Below are 22,800 nucleotides of genomic sequence, written 5' to 3' on the forward strand. Positions count from 1 at the left end.
GCAGTCCAGCAACTGGTGCTCCAACAGCCCTATTACGACTAGGGTGGCTGGACCGCAATTTCACCACAGCAATCACCAGGGAACAGCGGGCCCTGGCAGTTCTGTGGCGGTCTGAGGCCCACAATATGCTTCATGGTGCCCTGAGGCATGTTACGACCTTCCTCACTTTGCACAGCCCTGAGTGGCTTGATAAATTCTAGAGTGATGCAAGGCAGCGCAAATCACTGCATTGCATTACTCTGGCCCAGGGAGGCATTCCATGGGTGTAGCTTGGGTGTTCCCATCCATCCACCCATGGATTTTGGTGCATTTCCAGATTTAACATTACTGATGGATGGAATGCAGAACAAATGAAAACATTCACCCCCAGTGAAGAGATCTGGGTTAAAGCCATCATTCTTTTGCTCACCATGCCCCCCCAGTTTAGACCCAGCCATATGCAAATCAGTCTTGACCCTGTGCCTCATGGGAACAGTCCAGCCCGAACTGCTAAGCCAGTTCCTCCCTGAACCGGAAACAAGCATCCTAGGACCGGTTTCGGGGTTTCACCCCTCTTCAGCCAGGATAGCTTAAATCCAGTGGCGCAGTGAGGCCGGGACCCACGTCTGGGCATTGCCGGCGCACTTAGAGCGAGGAAGCAAAAGACACACAATTGATGAACAGAATGCAGAACAAATCAAAACATTCACCCCCAGTCAAGAGATATGGGTTAAATCCATCATTCTTTTGCATACCATGCCACCCCAGTTTAGACCTGGCCATATGCAAATCAGTCTTGACCCTGTGCCTCATGGGAACAGTCCAGCCCGAACTGCTAAGCCAGTCACCGAGTGGGACGGGTATGCCCAGATGTGGGTCCCGTGCTCTCTATGCCACTGGAGTCAAGCTATCCCACCTGTTGAGGGCTGAAAGCCCGAAACCGATCCTAGGATGTTTGTTTCCAGTCCAGGGAGGACTTGGCCTGGGAGTTCGGGCTGCACTGTTCCTATTGGGCGCAGGGTCAAGACTGATTGGCATATGGCTGGGTCCAAAGTGGAATGGCATGGTGCGCAAGAAACTATGGATTTAGGCCTAGATCTCTGTACTGGGGTGAATGCATGACATTGTTCTGCATCCTGTCCATCAATTTTTATTTTTGCATGCAGACCTGGGAATGTGTCATAATGCTATACCTACCCAGGAGAGGTGTCGCGAGGAGAAATATCTTTATTTCTCCTCATTTTTCCTCTCTTTCTATGAGGATTGTTTTTGTGAAGAAACAATCCTATTTACAACACAGGCACCCTTGCACCATTGTGCGAGGGTGCCTGCATTCACGCTAGGCAACCCATTGTGCACCAGCGCACGGTAAAGACAGCAGTGTGCCATATAATGTAAAATATGGTGCATTACTGCCTTTTCCCTTTTATGCTTGCTGCGCTGCGTGAACTAATGATCAATCTGCCCTTTTATGCATTTCTTCACAGGAGGTCAATGCAAAATGCAAAGCTGACTGGAAATACTAATTGAATAGGCACAGGGCAAAGTAGACTCACTGCAATATTTTGGAAGATTTGAAGCCTAGTCCTAGCATACTTGGCAATGCTAAGGTAAAGGATGTCACAGTAATCTAAACATGAGAACATGAGATTATCAGAACCTGAACAATCGTCATCTGAATTGAAAAAGGAAACTCCCAAAGGATGTTTTAGGCTTCAAAGCAAGCAGGAGCAGCTGGAAATCACTTTCCTGATTTGAGGTTCAAATAGTGAATTATCGATCCAGATTTACAGCAGGTTTAGGAATGGGTGGCTGTCCTAATATCTCAGGGCCACCAGTGATTGGCCCAAATTTGTTTACCAATTGTTAGGACCTCAGTTTTATTCCCATTTAATTGTAGACAGTTCCAATTCATCCATTGCTCCACTGAGGCCATATAATTCCAGAAAAGAAGGGTACATCCCTCTTCAATGGAAGAATGTGATAAGATCTGCTACGTGTCATCTACAAATGACACCAGTGACAGGCTAAAAGATTCTACTATGGCTGCAAGAGGGCGGACATAGATGTTAAAGAGGGTGGGGCTAAGCGTGCAAGACTGAGGGACCAGAAACTCAAGTTGATGTTTGCCTGTGGAAAATTGTGGGTATACCACTTGGAAAGAGTGTTCCTCCCCAAAAAGTGAACCACGAAAGGACCTTGCCATGAACCCCACATTCACTCAATCTTTTTACCAAAACCTCCTAGGATACAGTGTCAAAAGCAGTGCATAGATTCAAATTTCTGCAGGGTGAACCACTAAAAGTCACTACCTTAACCGGTGCTTAACTCTGAGTAGCTTGGTGCTAAAGGCCGCCAGGCTTAACTTCAAAGCAATGTATAAAGTATTTATGCAGCACAGAAACTGTTATAACGTGAAAACGCAGATCAAGAAAAATTCCCCAATGAATTTAGAAAAAAAAAGTATATTTTAATGAATTATTTGACACCAAAATGACAAAAACTCAATTAGTAAAAACAGAGTTATTAATTTTTAAAGTTTTTAGTGAAAACTAGTGCCTGAAGTTCTTAGCACCAAATGCAGACATCTAGTCACACAAGACCGGGTCAAAGTCGAAAGTTAAAGCCAATTGCAATGGAGCACATTCTGATACAAGTAGTGTATTGGGTCCAGTCAGCGATTATCTACGGATTTAGCAATATTATTGAAGAAAAGTGTCTGAGAAAGTAAAGTTCAGCAGCGCCAGGCTGCAGGAGGTGTTCAAATAAGGAGTGTCATCGTTCGATGGCCTTGGGTAGAAACCACGGTGAAGATATCTAAGTTCGGAATTAGTCCCCAAAATGTAAGTTGAAAAACTCCAGCGGGGTGAAGCAGAGGGCAGTAGCGGAAGAGAGTTCCATGAGGTCAGATACCTCTTTGGTGAAGGACCGCTGAAACGGATTTGCTGCTGCAAAGAAGAAAGTAGCGGGAGAAGCCTCAAAGTCAATCTGACCTGTGATGCACCTCAGGCGGATAGACCCGGTTAGTCCCGGTATTCTTCTGGTTGTCAGAGTACTTTTTGGCCAAATTTGGTTCAAGTCCTCATTTCTGGAAATTGGCCATCTGTGCACCTTTAGCATCACAGCCAAGGGTCCAGTATTGGTGGGACACCTCTTGATGGTTCAGGACTCACTCAGGCTGGATCCAGGTGTGCATTCAACCTAGCCCTGGGAGTCATTTCTGGCAATCCTGGGTGCAGGTGAAGATGGAGGGCTCAACAGCAGGGCTGGCCGCTGAGGGTTCAAGAAAGGCTCCAAGCAGCAACTCAGTCCTTCCAGGTACAGCAACAGTCTGGAAGAGTGTACAGCAGGTCACATCAGCAGCCAGTCGCCTTAGAGTCCTTCCATAGGTCCAGTAGTGTACTGAAGAGTGGGTCTGAAGGTCTTTTTATACCCTGGTGCCCTACATCTGGAAGGCGGGAGAAGATTCTGGAAAGTTCTTTGAAGTGTGTGAAATTTCCAGACTCCCCTGCCCTGGCTCCAAGCTATCTGCAATGACAATACAGGCCCTTTGGGTGAAGACAGAGCACAGGCTATTCAAGTGTAAGTGGGATTGTGCTCAGCTCCGCCCCTCATCCTACCAGCAGATGGCCTATTGAGGCACCCCTACTCCCTCTATTGTGTGACTGTCTGGTATGAATTTACAAAGTCTAATAAACCCACGCATGTAACCCAAGCCAGCTGCAGGCACAAAGGGATAAGGGCATTAAAATGCCCACTGTCTAAAAGAGGCATTTTCAAATTTGTAATGAAAAATCTGACTTTACCATTAAAGAGGGTTTATCATTACAATTTCATAGGTACCAAACCTGACATATCTATCTGCTCCAAATTAGGAACTACAGCTTAATAAATGCAATAAGGAATCCCCAATGTTATCCTATGGGAGGGGTAGGGCTCACAGTAGTGAAAAAAAAATGTAGGAGTTTTTCACTATCAGGACACATAAAACGTAAAATAACGTCCTACGTTTTAAATATTCTGCACGCTGCCCTCTGGGCTACCTAGGGCCTACCTTAGGGGTGAAGTATATTTAATAAATGTGGAGTTTAAAGCTTGGCAAGGGGGTTTAAATTCCATAGGTGCTGGGTGATGTGGCATTGTCGTGGGATGCCGAGGACAAATCTAGCTGCGGCGTTCTGGATGGTCTGGAGTTTGAGGAGTAGAGATTTGTTGATTCCGGCGTGGAGGGTGTTCCCATAGTCCAGTCTCCTAGTTATGAGTGTGTGGGTGACGATCTTTCTGGATTTGGGTGGGATCCATTTGAAGGTCTGCAGAGAATGCAGAGGGTATTGAAGCACGTGGAAGATACAACGCTGATCTGTCGGTTCATGGTGAAGGAGGAGACCTCTTTAAGGGAAGTGGGTTTGAAAAAGATGTCATGTGACAGCCACCTAGACTGCGCATGAATCAAAATTATGCCATAAACAAGGCACAGACCGAATGAAATGTGTGCCAACACAAGGAGATTAAATTAAAGGTGTCTCACAAACAAAAAAATGCAGCCCAAAAGGGCGCTAATTATATGCAGTCCTAATGAAATTTCCCACACCACCGTGAAGTTGTTAACTAATATAGAGTGAAGGCATACAAACAGCTGCAGATTAGAAGAATTATATGCAGCCAAAAATAAACTTTTGAAGGGCGAAAGATTTAACTAAAATGAAATGCAGCCCACAACATTCTCCCAATAAAAATATGAGCAACATTTTTAGTACGGTTGTGATTTAGGGAGTGGAAAGGGGTGTAGGAGAAACTACGAGAGGATGAGTTAAAAGGCGTCATAGCACTTTTAGCACCTAAGTCTGTGAATCTAGAAAAGAGAATCACTGGCAGAAGTATGCTGGCATCAAGAGTCACTTATTTTTAAACAGTGAAGACAATGCACAGACTATAGGATCTGAGAATCGACCATAACTATCCAAATGGCTAAGTGAAATTAAACAAGCATTTACAATGCAATAGGTCTCGCATTTATGAGAGTTTGAGCTATTGGTATTGTAAATGATATTGGTAATAGCTTAAACTCTCGCAAATTGTGGACCGATTGCATTTAAAATGCAGGTTTTGAAAAAGGCCCCCATGCCGATCTTTCATGTTAATGTCAGCTATGCCACTTTCTTTAGACGAGCCACATACCGTAACATCATGGCACAAGTATTTGAGGAGTATTGTCAATTCATTTAAGCCTGGTATAATTTGCAGAGACATATAGAGAGGACTCCTTGCTGCTTTATGTTCGCACTTAAAACAAGCAAACTGTGGGCAGAACGGGTTGTCAGACACAGGGATCCAAGAATGGACCTGCTCCTGGACGTAAGACAGCGATGCAGGCAGCGCAGGTTCATTTGATGGAAAACGCAGAATAATATGCGACATGTAAAGCGTCTCAATGCCCTCTTATCTGCCCTATATAACCCTACTACATGTAAATAAATAAAAGGCGAGCATGTCCAGCAGGTGAAATGCTTCTTACTGCACAAAAGCACTGGATAAAAACACAATTAATCTATAAAGGTGCCATCAGAACTACAACAAATGGGGCTGTAAAGCAGAATGTATTGTGCTGTGAGTGGCTTCATACAACAGAGCGCTGCTAGCATAGCGCCTTGAGGCTATTTAGTGCACAGTGCACTTTTATGAGCTCCTGTAGCGCGGCCATTGTGGTTTGAGCCACTGCCCCGTGGCCTCTCTGAATGCCTTTTCTCCGCCCCAAGGAGATGGAATGGGGCAATTAAAGGCAAAAGGACTGGAAGTAAAAGCTTAAAACCAGAACACAGCAAAGCTGTGAAAAGCATTCCAGTCTGAGCACCGCAGGTCACAGTCACGGCGGCTGCCGAAGGCCTGATTTTATCCAAGCAGGATTATAGCAATGCGCGCCTGAGCCAAGGGGCCCTGAGCTCATGGAACTCAGGGGTAGGAGGGTCTCGACAAAGCAGGGAGCAGGGCTGGGGAGGCAGAGAAACCAGTACAACTGACTGCTCCCCAGCCCTACAAGCGCTACTCTGCTGACTCCATCTCCCGACCTGGCCACTCTGCTGCTTCTAAACCCCCCCGCTCAAGATCTCAAGATGCCCACCCACCTTTAATCATCAGCAGGGCACGGAAACATTTTTTATTTATAAAGAGGAAAAGCTTTGAAGAAATGTAAGATAGCTTGTATGGATAACGGGCCTGTGCCAGAAAGGTGCTCTGAGGTCTGCCTCGGCTCCAGGCGCCAAATAACAAATAGCGTGCATGGTCGCTCCTGTTTAACACGGAACTTGGGGGCAGGAGGGATCTTGACAAAGCAGGGAGCTGGGCTGGGGGGATGGGAGGGGTGCAGATAAAACAGTATGACTCACTGCGCCCCAGCCCTACAAGTGCTACTCTGCTGACTCCATCTGTAATAAAAAATGCGCTTGTGATTGTTCCGGCACCTTAGAAACTGAAAGCAGTAGGGGGTGGTGTGTGTGTAGTTGGGGAGGGGCGTGCGGGTGGCAGGAGGCATGGGCACAGAGTTGTGGGGCTTCCTTTGAGTTAAAAGGGGTCTGCACAGTCTCCGGCGGCACAACCTTGAGGTGAAAGCAGCCTCTTTCTCTTGGAGGCGGCATGTCATGAACATCACGGCCTCGACCCGTTCTTCAGATGCGAGTTTTGGAAGGCGCGCCTCGCTATTAATTATCACTCTGTCTGGGCACACGCAGGAGAACGAGCACCAGCGGAGATGGGGGGGGGGGGTATGCGGGTGGCAGGAGTCATGGGCAAAGAGTTGCGGGTCTCTAAACAGCGCTGGGGCTTCCTATGAGTTAAAACGGTTCTGCACAGTCTCTGGCGGCACAACCTCAAGGTGAAAGCAGCCTCTTTCTCATGGAGGCGGCACGTCATGAACATCATGGCCTTGACCCGCTCTTCAGATGCGAGTTTCGGAGGGCGCGCCTCGCTATTAATTATCACTGTGTCTGGGCACACGCAGGAGAATAAGCGCAAGGGAAGAAGGCACAAGAAAGGAGCTAGAGTGATTTATGACTGCAGGGAGAGCGGGGGCAACAGGAGAGTCTCCAGTTACAGACGCAGGCTACAGATGGCACACTGCACTTCAATTAAAAGAAGTGCAAGTAGAGCGGACAGAAATTGCACTTAGGCACCGCTGCTTCGGGACTACACGGAAATAACTCTATGATCACAGCCAACAAAAAACATGAAAACAACAGCAATGGCCCAAGTAAACCAATTACAAGCAGAAAAACAAATTAGAGGAAGTTTCAGCCAACATACAGATTACTTTAGGTCTCGCTGAGACAGCGCATGTAGCGCATGCGCTGCCAAGGCGAGACCTGAAAATATATATTCTCAGGAATAGTCTGTGGAATTTCTGAAAACAAATTTAAAGACCATAGATTATTCCAGAGGATAGTTTTGGTGTGCAATTTGAGAGATTCTTAAATTTCCCAAAATTGCACAATTTCCATGCATTCAAAGAACTATCACCTGCTGTTGAGTGCATCCAGTGAACTGAAAACATAGAAATCCGCAGAATAAAATCCATTCTTCCCGAGCATGGGCCGATTTTCACCCAAGGACTCCAAGAAGCAGAATATGGAGTAACACTTGACTCTTTTTTCCAGGTCAGAATCATTACCCCAACACCTACGAATACTGATTCACCATTGTGGCCTACAATGTGGGGTAAGAATCATTCCTAAATGAATGCTAATTCCAACCTCAACCTTTGAACAGAGGTCATCAACAAAATCTTTAGCGCCAGATGATGATCGATTTTACCAAGTTATAAACTGGTTCAACATCTTACTACAAAAGCTCCCAAACACAGCATTTATGATGACTACAGATTTACTGCTTTTGAACAATGCCAAACATATTGTTGCAGTTTTCACATGCATAAAAGTGTGCAGGACTCTTGTCATACTTTGAAGTGAGTAGAACATGAAAGAATAAACGGGGGCAGTGGTGTAGAAAGAGATGCCACTGGCCCTTAAGTAAGCATTGAAAACAACCCCACTGTCCAAGGAACAGTAGTATAAAACAGCCATCATTGGAGTACTGTGGTCTGCTCTTGCACCTGGGCCCGGGTACAACTTGTTATGTCAAACATTGATGCAGACCGGCTGCCTCAAACGCTACAGTGCACGTGCACACTGAGTCCCATGTTTACATAGACTGGCTTCACATTGGGCTGAAAAAACTAAAATTGATATATGTTAAAAAATTAAATGAAATCTCAAGTAAAATCCTATTCCATCGCAAAGAGGCAAAGCGTTTTACTGTCTCAACACGTTATTTCAAGCAACTGTCCCAGTAAAAGCACATTCACACATTTATTACTAATGTGCAAAATCAGAATTCAGTTTATTAGTATAATGCAGCAAACCTGACTGATGAAAACACTGTTTACTGCCTCACAGACTTCATGTTATAATTAATTTAGACAGGGAAACAAGTCAGCTAAATTTTTAGAGGCCTCTTCAACCTGATTTTACCTTACTGCAAAGTAACCCCATGCGTGATGGTTTTGGTTTAAACCTTTTGTTAAAACAAATAAACATAACAAAAATGCTATTTTTTATATGGTACTTTTCGACTATGTGTTCCTTTTATATTGGTTGTCCTCTAGTATTTTATGCTGTATTAGATTTTCACCTTTTTGTTGTATTCTATATTACTATGATGATTTGTTTTTCATTCTCAGTATTATATTTTTGTACCAAGTTTTCTCTTCTCTATTCAACAAAGCTTTCTAAACCCAAAAAAACAAATAAACATGAAAAGACTGCCATGGTATGAAGCACATATAAAGATGTGCAGAATGTAGCATGCTTGTTATTACCATTGCTGAGTGAGGGAGCAGACTCATGAGTCACTCGAGGCCCCTCTCCACACTCATCAATGGTAATATGTAGCATAATACACTTTGTACCTAAGTCTGTGTGTGAGTTTTTATTATGAAGTTTTTGAAAAAGAGAAGGCTGGTGTGACAGATAAGAATTTATGTTGGCCTGTCCTAAAAGTAATGTTATGTCTATAACTGTTGTACCCTTTGACACCACCTAATATTCACGAATCCATCCTATGACTTGAGCAAACAAAAAATGCCTTATTTAATAGCTACTGTGTGGAAAAGACCTGCTGGTACATTTACATGCCATCAAAGCAACACAAGTGCTATACCATGATGCTAACCCCTCTGCATGTTGACCTTAGACTACAGTTTCCACCCTGATGTTTCAAATTATTCTTCCATTGTTATCAAAGGTACCATTGAACCTTAATCATAGTTTGGGGGAACATATGTGTAGGGCGACCCTCACTGATGTGTTGTTCCTGTTGCATTACAGTTAGATTGCATGGACCCTATTTTTTACTTCAAGCCTACTCATCCAAGTATACAGGGTGGAAGTCCGTGTGTATGGATGACTGGAACGACAACTATGGAAAAACAGCATGCGGGGACATTGGATATAGCATGTAAGTATGAGGACGTTAAGCACACGACATTTAACAACTGGGATAAGAGATTACATTTATGCTTTTCATAAGAACAGTTTGACTGAGGCAAGGTGCTCTTTCCCTAATCTAAATAAAAAGTAAACCTGAAATTTAACTTATGAAACACCTGAAGAAACAATCTATATGTTTATTCACATACTTTGGGGGGCAAACGCAAAGAAGGGAGACTTTGGAGTTTTTCAAAAAGATGCAGAACAAGAAGAATATGGATCAACAATGTAAAGTTCCAGGTGTGACATCTCGTTCATAATTTTGGTTCAACAAAACCTGGAGCTCTCCAGGCTAAGTATATCCTGCTCCTGATCAGCCTATGGCTGACAGCAACCTGACGTTTTTGTTGCTCTGTATACCAGTATGGGATAGGCAAGGGCGTTAAAGGTGATACAGGCCATCTTTAACAGAATTCTGTATTGACCAGGCATACAGTGTAATGTAAACAAAGGAGGAGGGGAGGGTATGTGATCAAGGTTTCTGCAGTAACCACCACATGCGCTGTATTTAATGTACCTTCATTTAATAGTTCCATATTTCATGTTAAATGTTTTAAATACTATTTAAACATCTTACACCAATGTCTCTAGTGGTGGTGCAACGTAATTTAAGTGAATTGGACACATAACCATTCGCTTCGGTATTTTTCACATCTGATTCTGATCCCAGTGGTCAGACACGTCCCATAAATAGCAAGAGGGGGAGGTCGTTGCTAGAGGTCCCTGGAGTCAGAAACAAATTATTTTCTTTAGCAGACTGCTGTACCTTAAATGTTTACTATACGTCACTGCAGTTAGAAACTTAGTTTTTCTGAAGTAGGTTGCAGTACCTTGAGCTGTTACTAGAGGTTCCTGAAGTCAAACATGTGTCCTTGCTGTAATCAAACTGCAGAACCTTAGGCCTTTGTCAGAGGTTACAGAAGCAGGTTCCCTTTTCCTTTTCTGAGGCAGGGTGCCGTTCCTTAGACTGTTGTTTGCACTAACATGATTGGCGAATACCAGACACTTGTATGTGGAAATAAGGAAATGGTGATTGGAAAGAAAAAGTGAGCGAGCAGAGCGAGTAAGTGAGGTGGAACTAAATGTAGTGTCATCTTCTAGGCGTAAAAATGGTACAGCAATGTTCAAAAAGAAAACTAACTGTCCGAAGTAGAGGAAATATTCAACTGATTTAATCACAATGCCCCTGGAGACAGACAGAGCTATTTTTCTGTTCAGGCTGCAGTACCTCACGTGGCCATTAGAGGTCCATGAAGTCTGAAATAAATATTTTCCTAGCAAGAAGCCGTACCTTAGGTTGTCATTAGAGGCATTTAGATTCAGACACAAATCCTTTTCTGTAGCAGGCTGCAATACCTTCGGCTATTGCTAGAGGTTCCGGATGTCAGAAACAGATATGTTCTTCAGCAGGCTGCAGTACCTTAGGTTGCTGCTAGGTGTCTCTGTAGTCAAGGTATTTTCTGAAGTAGGGAGCAGTACCTTAGCCTATTCCCAGAAACCCCTGGAGACCGTCCTGTATTCGGGCTACAGTACCTTAGGTCATTATTTGAGGTTGCACAGGTGTCCACCATTGTCTCTTCAATGTCTAGATACCAGAGAACTATGTGTAGATAAAATGCCCTTGAATGCCTTTTGTTGACCATGGGAAAAAGTCAACTGTGTTTTTGTTTTTCACAGGCAAGATCTCAGAGTTAGTGTGGCTTAACTATACATTTTCTGATCAACTTTCACTTGAATGAATGAATTGTGTCTTATACCGCGCTAACTTAGCCCAATGGGCGTCAAGGCGCCTACATCAAATAAAGGAAGAAAACCAGGTCAGACCGCAGTATCTCATTGGTAGGCTCTGATGAAGTACCAAGTTTTAAGGGCCTTTTTAAACAGGTCGATGGAGGGAAGGGTTTTGATCTCCACCGGAAGGGAGTTCCAAAGCTGGGGAGCGGCAACAGAAAAAGCTCTCGCTCCCCATCTGGTCAGCCTAGTGCGGGGCACTACCAATTGGTGTAGCCCGGCCGATGGTAGGCATCTCGTGGGTACATAGCGGGTAAGCAGGGTACCAAGTGCGTCCGCAGGGCCAGCCACAAGTGCTCTATATGTAAGACATAGGAGCTTAAAGGAGATTCTAAACTGGACGGGGAGCCAGTGAAGATTTCTCCTAGCAGTGGTGGCAGATGATGCTATGGGAAGGGCCAGGACGAAGCGCGCTGCGGCGTTCTGTACAGTTTGCAGTCGATGGATAAGGCCCTTGTTGGACTCCACATAGAGAGAGTTACAATAATCAAGCCTGGAGCCAACAAGGGCAATCGCAGACTGTTTGCGCGCCTGGAAGGAGAGATAGTGGAGAATTCTTTTTAAGATCTTGATGACACCCCAGCAAGTGGCCACTGTCCTATTCACTTGGAGCGTCATGGAGAGTGAAGTGTCAAAGATGACGCCGAGATTTCTGGCCGATTGGGAGGGAGTGGGGCAGGTGCCGAGAGATGAAGGCCACCACTCGCTCGACCACACGTGTTGGTCTTTACCGAAGACCAAGACCTCTGTCTTGTCGCCATTCAGCTTTAGGGAGTTAAGGATCATCCACTCCGCCACACGCTGCATGCATGACCTAAAGCTGAATGCGGATGTACTGACAGAGTGGGCCAGCGACACCATGATCTGGGTGTCGTCGGCGTAAAACACCACCTCCATCCCTTGCGATCTTACTAGTCTAGCAAGGGGGGCCACGTAGATGTTAAATAGGGTCGGGCTCAGGGCCGACCCCTGTGGCACCCCACATTGCAATGACTTGGCAGGGGAGAGGAAATCTCCAAGCATGACTCTCTGTTCTCGGTCATGGAGAAAGGAGTTAAGAACACTCAGGGCCGGTCCAGTGACCCCTACCTCCCTAAGCCGAGATGTTAAAAAGGCGGGAGACAGGGTATCGAACGCAGCCGTGAGGTCCAGTAGGACCAGCACTGTGGTTTGGCCAAGGTCAACTTTGCGGCGAATATTATCCACCACAACAGTGAGAGCGGATTCGGTGCTGTGATGTTTTCTGAATCCGTGCTGTGAGCTATCAAGATACTCACTAGACTCAAGGAAGGTGGAAAGATGTGTATTGAGGTGCGCTTCTAACATCTTTGCCGGGGCTGGGAGTAAAGAGATCGGCCTAAAATTTTTAAGGAGGCCCGGGTCCAGGGACGTTTTTTTAAGGAGAGGCTTCACTATAGCCTTCTTCCACACCGGCGGAAATACACCCTGGACCATAGCCCCGTTCATGATTTCAAGCAGAGGCGGAAGGATGCTGTTTCTGCACTCCTTTAACTTTTTTAGCGGTACAGGATCCACAGCATTTATTAGGAAACCCGTTCTGGGAGGGATGGTAAGACGTTTTCCAAGGCGCAAATAGGGTCTTATAGGAACGGGAGCGGGGAAGCGAAGGGGAGCTCTGCATGTGAGACAAAAATGGGAATGTAATATCCCCTCTGGAGTGAAGCAATAATAGCATGAATGTGCTGACGGTTTAAGAGCCAACAGCTCAGAAATAGAATATTGCCTAAGTACCTCAAACAATGGTGGAGGAGTGTAAGCCGAGTCCAGCCCATCCTGCAGCGCGTCCTCAGCGCGGACGGGCGCAGACGGGCTGAACTCAGGCGTAACTCCGGCGGATATCCGGCGATCCCGCTGCGCGATACAGCTGCGCGTCGGCATGGTTTGTATTTATGTTGGTCCAGCCTCCTAGTGAGAACTAGACCGCTGGAAGCCTCAACCCTCCCTCAAGATGGCCGCCAACGAGACAGGGCGAGGGACCCGCAAAGTGCGGTGTTCTTCCAATTATAATGCAGGTGAGCGGGTCAAAGGTGCAAGTTAAGCGTGGCCGGCAATTTAATACCAAGGGATAAGTGATACAAAGTAAAAGTAACCAAGAAGACACAACGGGAGATTTAAAATTCACAAGAGCTGCGCAAAGGTACAGCGCTGTCTAGTAGTGCGCCGAGGCTAGTAGGGGCGCTCACCTGGGATTTGCCTTGTATTTATGCTGGTCCAGCCTCCTAGTGAGAACTAGACCGCTGGAAGCCTCAACCCTTCCTCAAGATGGCCGCCAACGAGACGGGGCGAGGGACCCGCAAAGTGCGGTGTTCTTCCAATTATAATGCAGGTGAGCGGGTCAGAGGTGCAGGTTAAGCGTGGCCGGAAATGTAATACCAAGGGATAAGTGATGCAAAGTAAAAGTAACCAAGAAGACAAAACGGGGAGATTTAAAATTCACAAGAGCTGCGCAAAGGTACTGCGCTGTCTAGTAGTGCGCCGAGGCTAGTAGGGGCGCTCACCTGGGATTTGCCTTGTATTTATGCTGGTCCAGCCTCCTAGTGAGAACTAAACCGCTGGAAGCCTCAACCCTCCCTCAAGATGGCCGCCAACGAGACGGGGCGAGGGACCCGCAAAGTGCGGTGTTCTTCCAATAATAATGCAGGTGAGCGGGTCAGAGGTGCAGGTTAAGCGTGGCCGGCAATTTAATACCAAGGGATAAGTGATACAAAGTAAAAGTAACCAAGAAGACAAAACGGGGAGATTTAAAATTCACCAGAGCTGCGCAAAGGTACAGCGCTGTCTAGTAGTGCGCCGAGGCTAGTAGGGGCGCTCACCTGGAATTCACCTTGTATTTATGCTGGTCCAGCCTCCTAGTGAGAACTAGACCGCTGGAAGCCTCAACCCTCCCTCAAGATGGCCGCCAACGAGACGGGGCGAGGGACCCGCAAAGTGCGGTGTTCTTCCAATTATAATGCAGGTGAGCGGGTCAGAGGTGCAGGTTAAGCGTGGCTGGCAATTTAATACCAAGGGATAAGTGATACAAAGTAAAAGTAACCAAGAAGACAAAACGGGGAGATTTAAAATTCACAAGAGCTGCGCAAAGGTACAGCGCTGTCTAGTAGTGCGCCGAGGCTAGTAGACTTGTTTACTTGTTTCCTATATCCTAAATATAGACGCTAAAGCTGAGCTGTGTTGATAATAGTCCTAATCAGGGCTCTACATAAATTCTAATGTGCACTGGACAAAGTCACCCTAATACTTGAAATTAAAACCATCCACTTGGATATGGGAGCCAGCAAGTCCGGCTTTGAGAGAAGTAGAGCATATGGAGAAAGGAGGAATACACTTTGATGTCTGTTAAAAGTGAAATGTTACAGCAATGAGCAAAATGGAAATTAATTAGCTCTGGTCAGATGTGGAAGGATGCAACTCAACCAAACAGACACAAATCCTTTTTCATTGTATCTTAGAGCGTAAAAGAGGTCAATTAAGCCAGAAACAAATATTTTCTTAACAGGCTGCAGTACCTTAGTTCATTACTAGTGGTTCCTGGAGTCAGATACGTATTCTTGCTGTAAATAAGCTACAGTATTTTTGGTTGTTACTACAAGTCCCTGGAGTCAGAAACAAGTATTTTCCTAGTAAGCCGCAATACTATAGCTCATTACTAGGGGTTCCTGGAGTCAGAGACGTGTTTTTCTAATTGTCTGCAGTACCTCTCAAAGGAGTCCATCGCTTTATCTTCCATACCTAAATACCAGAGAACTATATATAGAACAGATGCCCTTCAGTGTCATTTGTTGCAAGTGGAAAGATACAATGGCAAAAGTTGACTGTTTTTTGCTTTCAGTGGGCCAGGTCACAGAGGAGAGTGACATCAACATAAATTTGCATATCCACATTATCAAGATGGTTTTTTCTTACTTTCTGTGTCTTGCATGGCTGTGTGATGCAGCATAATTGTCTATATGTTCAGACTCTGGCATAGTCATCAAACAGATTTGCACCACTGGTCGTATGGACCATAGGTTATAAGCTTAAAGAGTATTCTGGGAGCTAACATCAGTACAATTCCAAATTACATTGAAATCCATTTGGCTCCACAAGAACGACAGAGAGGATGATTTTCCTTTAAAAAAAAATATTTTTATTTGCATTTTATCAATACTCAACAATACAGTCGTGAAATCAGCAGTACATATACCTCTACTCCCACACCCACCCACCTCAAAGCCACAAATTTCTGCCTCAGTGTGAAACCTCTCAATCCAATGTCCACTGATACAAGGTGTAATTATCACATCGCGTCCCACCTGAAGTCCTCTTGTCAGTACTCTCGCGGTGGAATAGCCAGATTTTAAAGTACCCATCCCTCACAACCCCCCATCCAACCCATGGTAATGCCGCCATTTGGTCCAGACCCTTCGAATTTTTTTTTAGCACCCCCTTGCTTTATACGTCACTCTCTCGGCTGCCATGTAGAGGTCCAACCCTCTCCTCCATTCCTCTAGTCCTGGCGGCTCCGGTGACCCCCAGTACTTTGCAATATCCCTTTTCGCTACTACAAGTGCGAGAACCAGGAAGGTGAGGAGTGGGCGTGGCAGGTCTACCTCATTCGTCATGCCCAGTAGCGCTAGCTTGGGTTCCCGTTACAGCGGGACCCCCAAAACCTCCCCCAGCTCTGTGAATATGTGCGCCCAGTAAGTTTGTAACTTGTTGCATGCCCAGATGGTGTGTTAAAAATCTCCGTCGTGTTGGCGGCATCTAAGACAGTGCGAGTCTTCTACTTTCCCCATTCTATGGAGTCGCATTCTATCGTAGTAGGTTCTGTGGAGCACATTGAACTGGATAAGGCGTAGTCTAGATTTAATTGCCACCTCCCGGGGATGCATTAATACTATATCCCAGTCCAAATCCTCCATGCCCCCACCTCTGCCTCCCACGTACGTCTAAGCTTCGCCAAGTCACCTAGCATATTGTTAGTTAAGGTTTTGTATGTGAGAGAGACCGCCTTCCCTTGGATCCGTTCTTGGAGGAGCCGTCCCTCCAAAGGCACATATTCTGGGATATCGTTTAGTGGGACATTCTGGGCCGGCCACGCGTGTCGCAGCTGTGTATATTTGAAGAGCTGTAAGTGATGCAGCCCAAACTCTGACTTGAGGACCAGAAAGGATTTCAGCTCCCCTTTGGCGATCACATCCCCTATAGTGGAGATACCCATATTGTCCCATCTTCGGAAGCCGCGTAGCTTATTGAGCTCTGCTAACCACTGACAGTGCCATGATGGTGTCTGCCGGGTGGGCTTCTTCTCCCATCCCATGCGCCGTGTGGCCTTAGTCCACGCGTTTAGCGTGAGGGTCATCGCTGGGAGGAGCGGTGCCCGTCTAGTGCCCCCGTAGAGATAGTACAGTAAGTTTTGTGACGATAGTTTAAACCTCTCTAGGGCATAGGTTGGGTGATCCGCTGGGGCATGCAGCCAATCATTAATCGGTGCCATGTGTTCCGCCCAATAGTAAGCCTCCAGGTTAGGGAGTGAGATCCCCCACTATATTGGTGCCTTTGGAGCGTAGTCAGGGCCACTCTAGGTTGCTTACCTAACCAAAGAAAGGTTCTCAGGTCAGAATGGATTTTAGCCATGAGCGTTGTCGGAAGCGGGTAATATTCGTTCTGTAGGGCATAAAGATATTTAGGTAGAATGATCATCTTATACATGGCCGCTCGACCTAGCAGTGTGAGCGGGAGCTGTCTCCAGTGGTCCATATCCACCACGGAGTTCAATATGATCCATTCCAGATTCTTTTGGAACAATAGCGTCTTATCTAGAGTGATGTATATCCCAAGATACTGGAAGCCTTCAGTAGTCATCAATAGTTGCCCCGGCAGACTTCCCCAGTGGTCCCGTCCCCCAGGGTCGTACAAAATAGATTTTTGCCAATTTATTGTGTATCCCGCTCATCTACTATAGTGCTCTAGTTCCCGGAATAGCTCCGGTGATGGAGCGAGATAGAAAATAAAATTTTGTTTAAACTCGCAAAGTCACATTTCCATAACATGAATAATAATATTAATGATTTGTGATGTATTGTATTAATACAACCTAGATTAAACTTTACACATGGGGGGACTAACATGTGTGCTTATAAACGTGCATAAATGTTGCATCTTTTTGTTCGTGCAAAATAATAAAAATAATTTGTCGTTTTCGTTTTTGTCATTACTAACTGCAGCAAACTTAAAAGAAGCATGTGCTTATTTTGCTTTTCCTTGTCTATGTGATGTCATTTCTACTATTCTAGGTGCACATAAGTCTCATGGATTAATGAAGACTGGTAGATATAAACGCTGCTTTATTTGTTTGCATTTGCTAGGTAACATTAGTTTAATCGGGAGGGTTAATTAATTAGTAAACCTAGGGTGGATACAGAACCAACATTATTTCTTTAATTAATACTTTTCTTGTTTTTGTTTATTATTAGAAAGCATAAGTTGACTGCTTTTGGGCCTAGTTTACTCGAGTTTGCTAAAAGCTGAATTTTACTTCTGCACAAGTCACGAGAAGCCCATTCTGAAAAAGTGTTCGTCAAAGCTACATTCACAAAGCAAAAACTGATGTGCTGTCATCATTCTGTCGGACGTGGCCAAGGACGAATATGTGATAAAGGACAATTTTGTCAGCTCTAACTTGGCACCCGCGGAAACGAAATGAACACTGTGAGAATATTGATTTACAATTGTTGCAAACCAAGGAAGCTCCTGGTTGCATTCGGAAAAGACAATGGTCTTTAAGAAACGTGACCTAATGGAACTTTTGAAATATGGGTGACATGTCACTTGTCACTCTCAACCAATGGGACTTCGAGGATTTTTGAAAACTTTCCTTTGCTTAGTTTAGCTAGCATAGAAAGGTATAAAAAGTCATGCCCCTAGGGATGGGCTGGCTGCTGCTTTCTGACTTTCCGATGAGGGTGAAGTGCTGCTGGACTTTGCGTGGAGCACGTAAGAATCCTCAAAGAACTTTACTATATTTTCCATTTATTTAGCTTAGCTAGGGACTTAGGCTTTAGAAATGCTAAACTTTTAAAATCTTACTTAAACTTTGAATTTCTTACTTAAACTGTAATTTTCTTATGAAACCTATCAAACATGCTTACTTTAATGCTAATAAAAATGCATTTTTAAAATTACATTTTGAAATACCATAATTTAGTAAATAAAATCTTACTTTTGACAAACAAGCTGGTCTTGGTTATTCAGGAGTGCAGGTTACTATTAGCTAGATCCCATCGCCAATGGTGGTCGTTTAAATGGTTAGGATTTATTCTAATGACAATATACTTTCCACAGATGTATAAAATTGTATATAGTTTGTAGATAATGTGTATAAAGATTTAGTCTGACCACCTGATTCAGTAGGCCCAAATTATGTCATGTTTATAAATGGGTCCATAAGTTAGTGTAGAATTTTGTTTATAGGTTATGAAGTTGGGTAGCGTTGTTTATGATATATTTTCTATAGGCCGCTGGATCAATTCTCTGGTAGCAGAAATTGATGGTTGCTAAGGGTAACCAAGGTAATATGTTGGTTGCTAAGGGTTACTAAAGTGTTATGGTATGGAAATAGGATCGATGTTTTAACACATGTTGAGTTTGTTTTTCGTGCTATCTGTAAGCTATACCGGTATAGATTGTGTGGCGAGAAATTAGTCACGCAAGTCATCTGTTCTGTTTGCAGTGATATCGCCGAGTATCACAAGAGGTACCGCCGTGTACCATAGTGTTGTCGCCGAGCAGCACAGTGTTAGGGCTAGGTCTGAATCTTGTAAAGTGAGGGTTTTCTAAGAAATTAGAGCAGCATGAGAATAGGGACAAAGCGCCTTCCATAAAACTCACTGTGATAAAAGTATTAGTTATATTCGAGCTTGAGTGAAGGGTAGGATAACGTCGGTGCATGATTATCTCTAAACAGGTTAGAGTCCTGTAGGGGTACATGTTTTATATCTATAAACAGGTTAGAGTCCTGTACGGATAACGTCGTTATTTTGCTAACGGTGCATGATTTCTATAAACAGGTGAGAGTCCTGTACGGATTTCATGTGTGTTTGAAATTAGGGAATTTTCCGTGTGAAAGTGCGAATTCGATTTGTAATTTATGTTCAAGTGGAACTCTTAGAACTGTCACTTCGCGGTGCGTTCAGAGGAAAACGAGTTCATAATTTTACGTGTTAGAAGGGTGGGGTAAGAGTTACTCTACTGACGATTGAAAATTATCCTTAGTGTGAATAGCGCCGACTATTCCGAAGTGTGGATACTTGAATGTATGTAAACTATCCTAAATAGTGAAACGAACAGATGAGTCCTTATTGTCATTGTTAAAGAATTAATTTACACTGAAAAGTGCCCTTAAAATGGCGCTGTGAAAAGATTTTGTGAAGGAGGGGTAAGCGCTAGGAGTGAGAAGAGAGAAACCGCAGCTGCTGTGTACGTCACAGAGCCGCGCTGGGATTGGGTGACCTACGTCACAAAGCTATATTCTGATTGGCTCTTGAGTCTCTGACGACCTGTAAGCTGATTGGTCCTTCAGAAAAACTCCATTTTTATTCGTTGTGCAGGAAACTGACGTAGCTCAACTGTTATTGGCTTGTTGGTGTGTTTCGCGCACGGATTGGTTGCTTTGCGGAACATCCCGGAAACATTTTACGAACGATTTTGCGAATTAAATTTAACTTTTAAAAATGAGTTATCATTTTAAACATGTTGAGAAAAAGCCAACATTATTTCAGAAACTTAAAAACTTATTCTCACCTGACAAGAAAATCGAAACGCGAGGTGGTAAATTACTTCATAAGTATAAAACACCTGCAGCGTACATGGAAGGTGAATATGGATATCATACCGTTTTATGGTTTGATAGCTGGAAACGCTATACAAAGAACGACGGTGTTCTAACTTGGCCTGATGATGGTTCATTTAACGTAAAAGTCTTGAGAAATTTACGAGAGAAAATGAATGCTCTTATTCCAAAACCGAGACCAACTCAATTTGAAGCTTTAGTTGAGTGGGAAGACGAGATGTATCAGTTACAAAGAGAAGCTAGTGGAATTAAAAGACCTACTAAAACTCCACCTTGGAGAAGAGAAACTCATGAAGACAGATTGCGAATGTGGAGGCAGGGAAACATGAGTGAAGGATTGTATTTAATTCAGGAAATGGTCATGGGTACTCCTGCTGGGAAATCTATAGAAAGCGAATCTGAAGATGCAGTTATGGAAGAAATATACACTACAGCTAGAAAGAATCAACCTTTGAGACCTCCTAGATCATGGTCTACTCCGGTGGTTTCTACTGAAACTTCACCGAGTGCACCTCCAATTAGTGAAGCTCCAAAACTTTATCCAAATAATTGTGAAATTATTGAAACTCCAAGAAGACCAGAATTTGATAATGTTCAAAATGAAGGTAGACATTTTGCAATGACCCCAAGAGCAAGAGAAGCTCCAAAAGAGTATACAAGAGAAACAAGAAATGTTGAGGCTGTTGATTCTGCTGAATATTTTAAATCTAAAGAAGAATTAATTAAACGAATGACAAAAAGCATGGAAGCTGTGACAGTTCCAGTAACGATTGGTCCTGTTCAGCCTGTATTTGACCAAAGAGAATCAAACAAAACAGGGTTAACTATTCCTTTAAATGCAGAAATTCAAAAAGCTGCTGAAAAATTTTACTCAGACATATCCGAAATAAACTCTTCGAGATCGAGAATGCCAGATTTAACCTTTAATGAAGATTTATCTCCAAAAACACCAATGGGTGCTATTTCAGACGTAGGGAGTCCTGAAGTTAGGGTAACTACTCCAAAACTTGATGTGGCTAAATTAAAAGCAAATATCGAAGAATTAATAATTGGAACAATTGGTCCAGATAGTTTAAACTATTATCGAGATGATGAACTACTGTTCATTTGTAAAAGTATACAGTGGAAAACTAAAAATAAATATGATCAATTAGAAGATCTAGCAGCGGAACTTGAAATTGATGTGAGTAAACAAAAGAATTTTGCAAAACATTACAGACTAGACTTTTTAGAAAGTGACATTGAGAGCTTGAACTCAATGGGAAGAATAGTGCATATAAAAGATTTGATTGTTTACATCAAAAAGCTGGGAGAACTCAATAAATGGAGAGTAAAATGGACGAAAAAGAAGGAAGATGAAAGATTGGAAAAATTGTCAAAACAATTTCCAATGAGAGAGATTGCAGGTGGAGGATATGTTCATGTCCCTTGGTCGAGACAGGACATACTGCTATTCACAAATGACTTTCCAAAATTGAGGGAGAAACCGGTAGAGTGGTATAGGCAAGTGGATAGATTTATCAAAGTGTCAAAAGTTCTGTGGATTGATTTAGATGGATTTTTCGACATTGTCGTACCATCAGATCTTTGGACAGAATGTAAAATATCAATAAGTTGGCCAAAAACAGAACCTGAACGAATCAAAGAAACAGGTGCCCCAAATCCTCTTGTAATGGATTTTTATGAAAAAGTGATCGTTTGGATGAAAAACAAAATTCCACCCAAAGAAGTTGATTGGGTTAAAATAGAAAGGACAAATCAGGAAACAAAAGAATCAGTTCATTCCTTTTATGAGAGGTTACTGTTAATTTTTAAACAATACAGTGGCTATGAAAAATTAGATGAAAAGGACATGAGTCATTTTATCTATAGATTCGTTTATGGACTAAAACCTGAAATTGCAGATATGATTAGGAATAGCATTGTAGGATGGCAATCACTTTCTGTGGACGATATTCTAAGAAAAGCTAAGTATTGCAGTGATGAGTTAGAAGTGAGACAAAAGAAGCTCAAGGAGAAAGCCATGTGGGCTCAGGTAAAGGTAGCTGAGCAACAAATTGCCAGCATGGGTAATAAGAACACAAATTTTGTTCAAACTGAACAGATTAATGGAACGATTAAAAACAGAATTGGAAAAATGTGTCTTGAAACAGGTGTAAAGTGGACAGATGCTCTTCCACTTGTTTTGATGTCATTAAGAAGTACACCAGATAAAAAGACAGGTTTGAGTCCTCATGAAATTTTAATGGGAAGAGTTATGAGACAAGCTTTTGTACCTGTAGGTAAACTGTTGAGCATAAATGACAGTGCTATTTTGGATTACTGTAAAAGGTTATCTGATATAGTGACTTCTGTGTCTAATCAGGTGGGAACTGAAGCACAATCAAATGAGAAAGTTTTGACACATGACCTGAGACCTGGTGACTGGGTCAGAACAAAAGTACATCGGAGAAGAAATTGTTTGGCTCCTAGATGGCAGAAGCCTAGGCAAATAATTTTGATCACTACTAATGCTGTAAAATGTAAAGGATTGAAATGTTGGATTCATCCAAGTCATACTATTCCAGTACCAACTCCTGAAAGTTCTGATGTTGAAAGTGATACTACAGATGATTCTGATTCTGAAGCAGAAGGTGAAATAAA

General features: G+C 43.6%; 1 protein-coding gene across 2 annotated transcripts in view; it reads left to right on the forward strand.

The window, feature by feature from the left end:
* TMPRSS2 (transmembrane serine protease 2) overlaps positions 1-22,800 on the forward strand; it is a 341,947-nt gene that overhangs the window by 208,426 nt on the left and 110,721 nt on the right. For both annotated transcript variants that reach the window (XM_078656813.1, XM_078656814.1), the window contains one exon: positions 9,354-9,483. In XM_078656813.1, the coding sequence (XP_078512939.1) occupies positions 9,354-9,483 (130 nt within the window). The remainder of the gene's footprint in view (positions 1-9,353; positions 9,484-22,800) is intronic.

Source organism: Lissotriton helveticus, chromosome 8 (genome assembly GCF_964261635.1).
Source record: "Lissotriton helveticus chromosome 8, aLisHel1.1, whole genome shotgun sequence".
In the NCBI taxonomy this organism is placed as follows: Eukaryota; Metazoa; Chordata; class Amphibia; order Caudata; family Salamandridae; genus Lissotriton; species Lissotriton helveticus.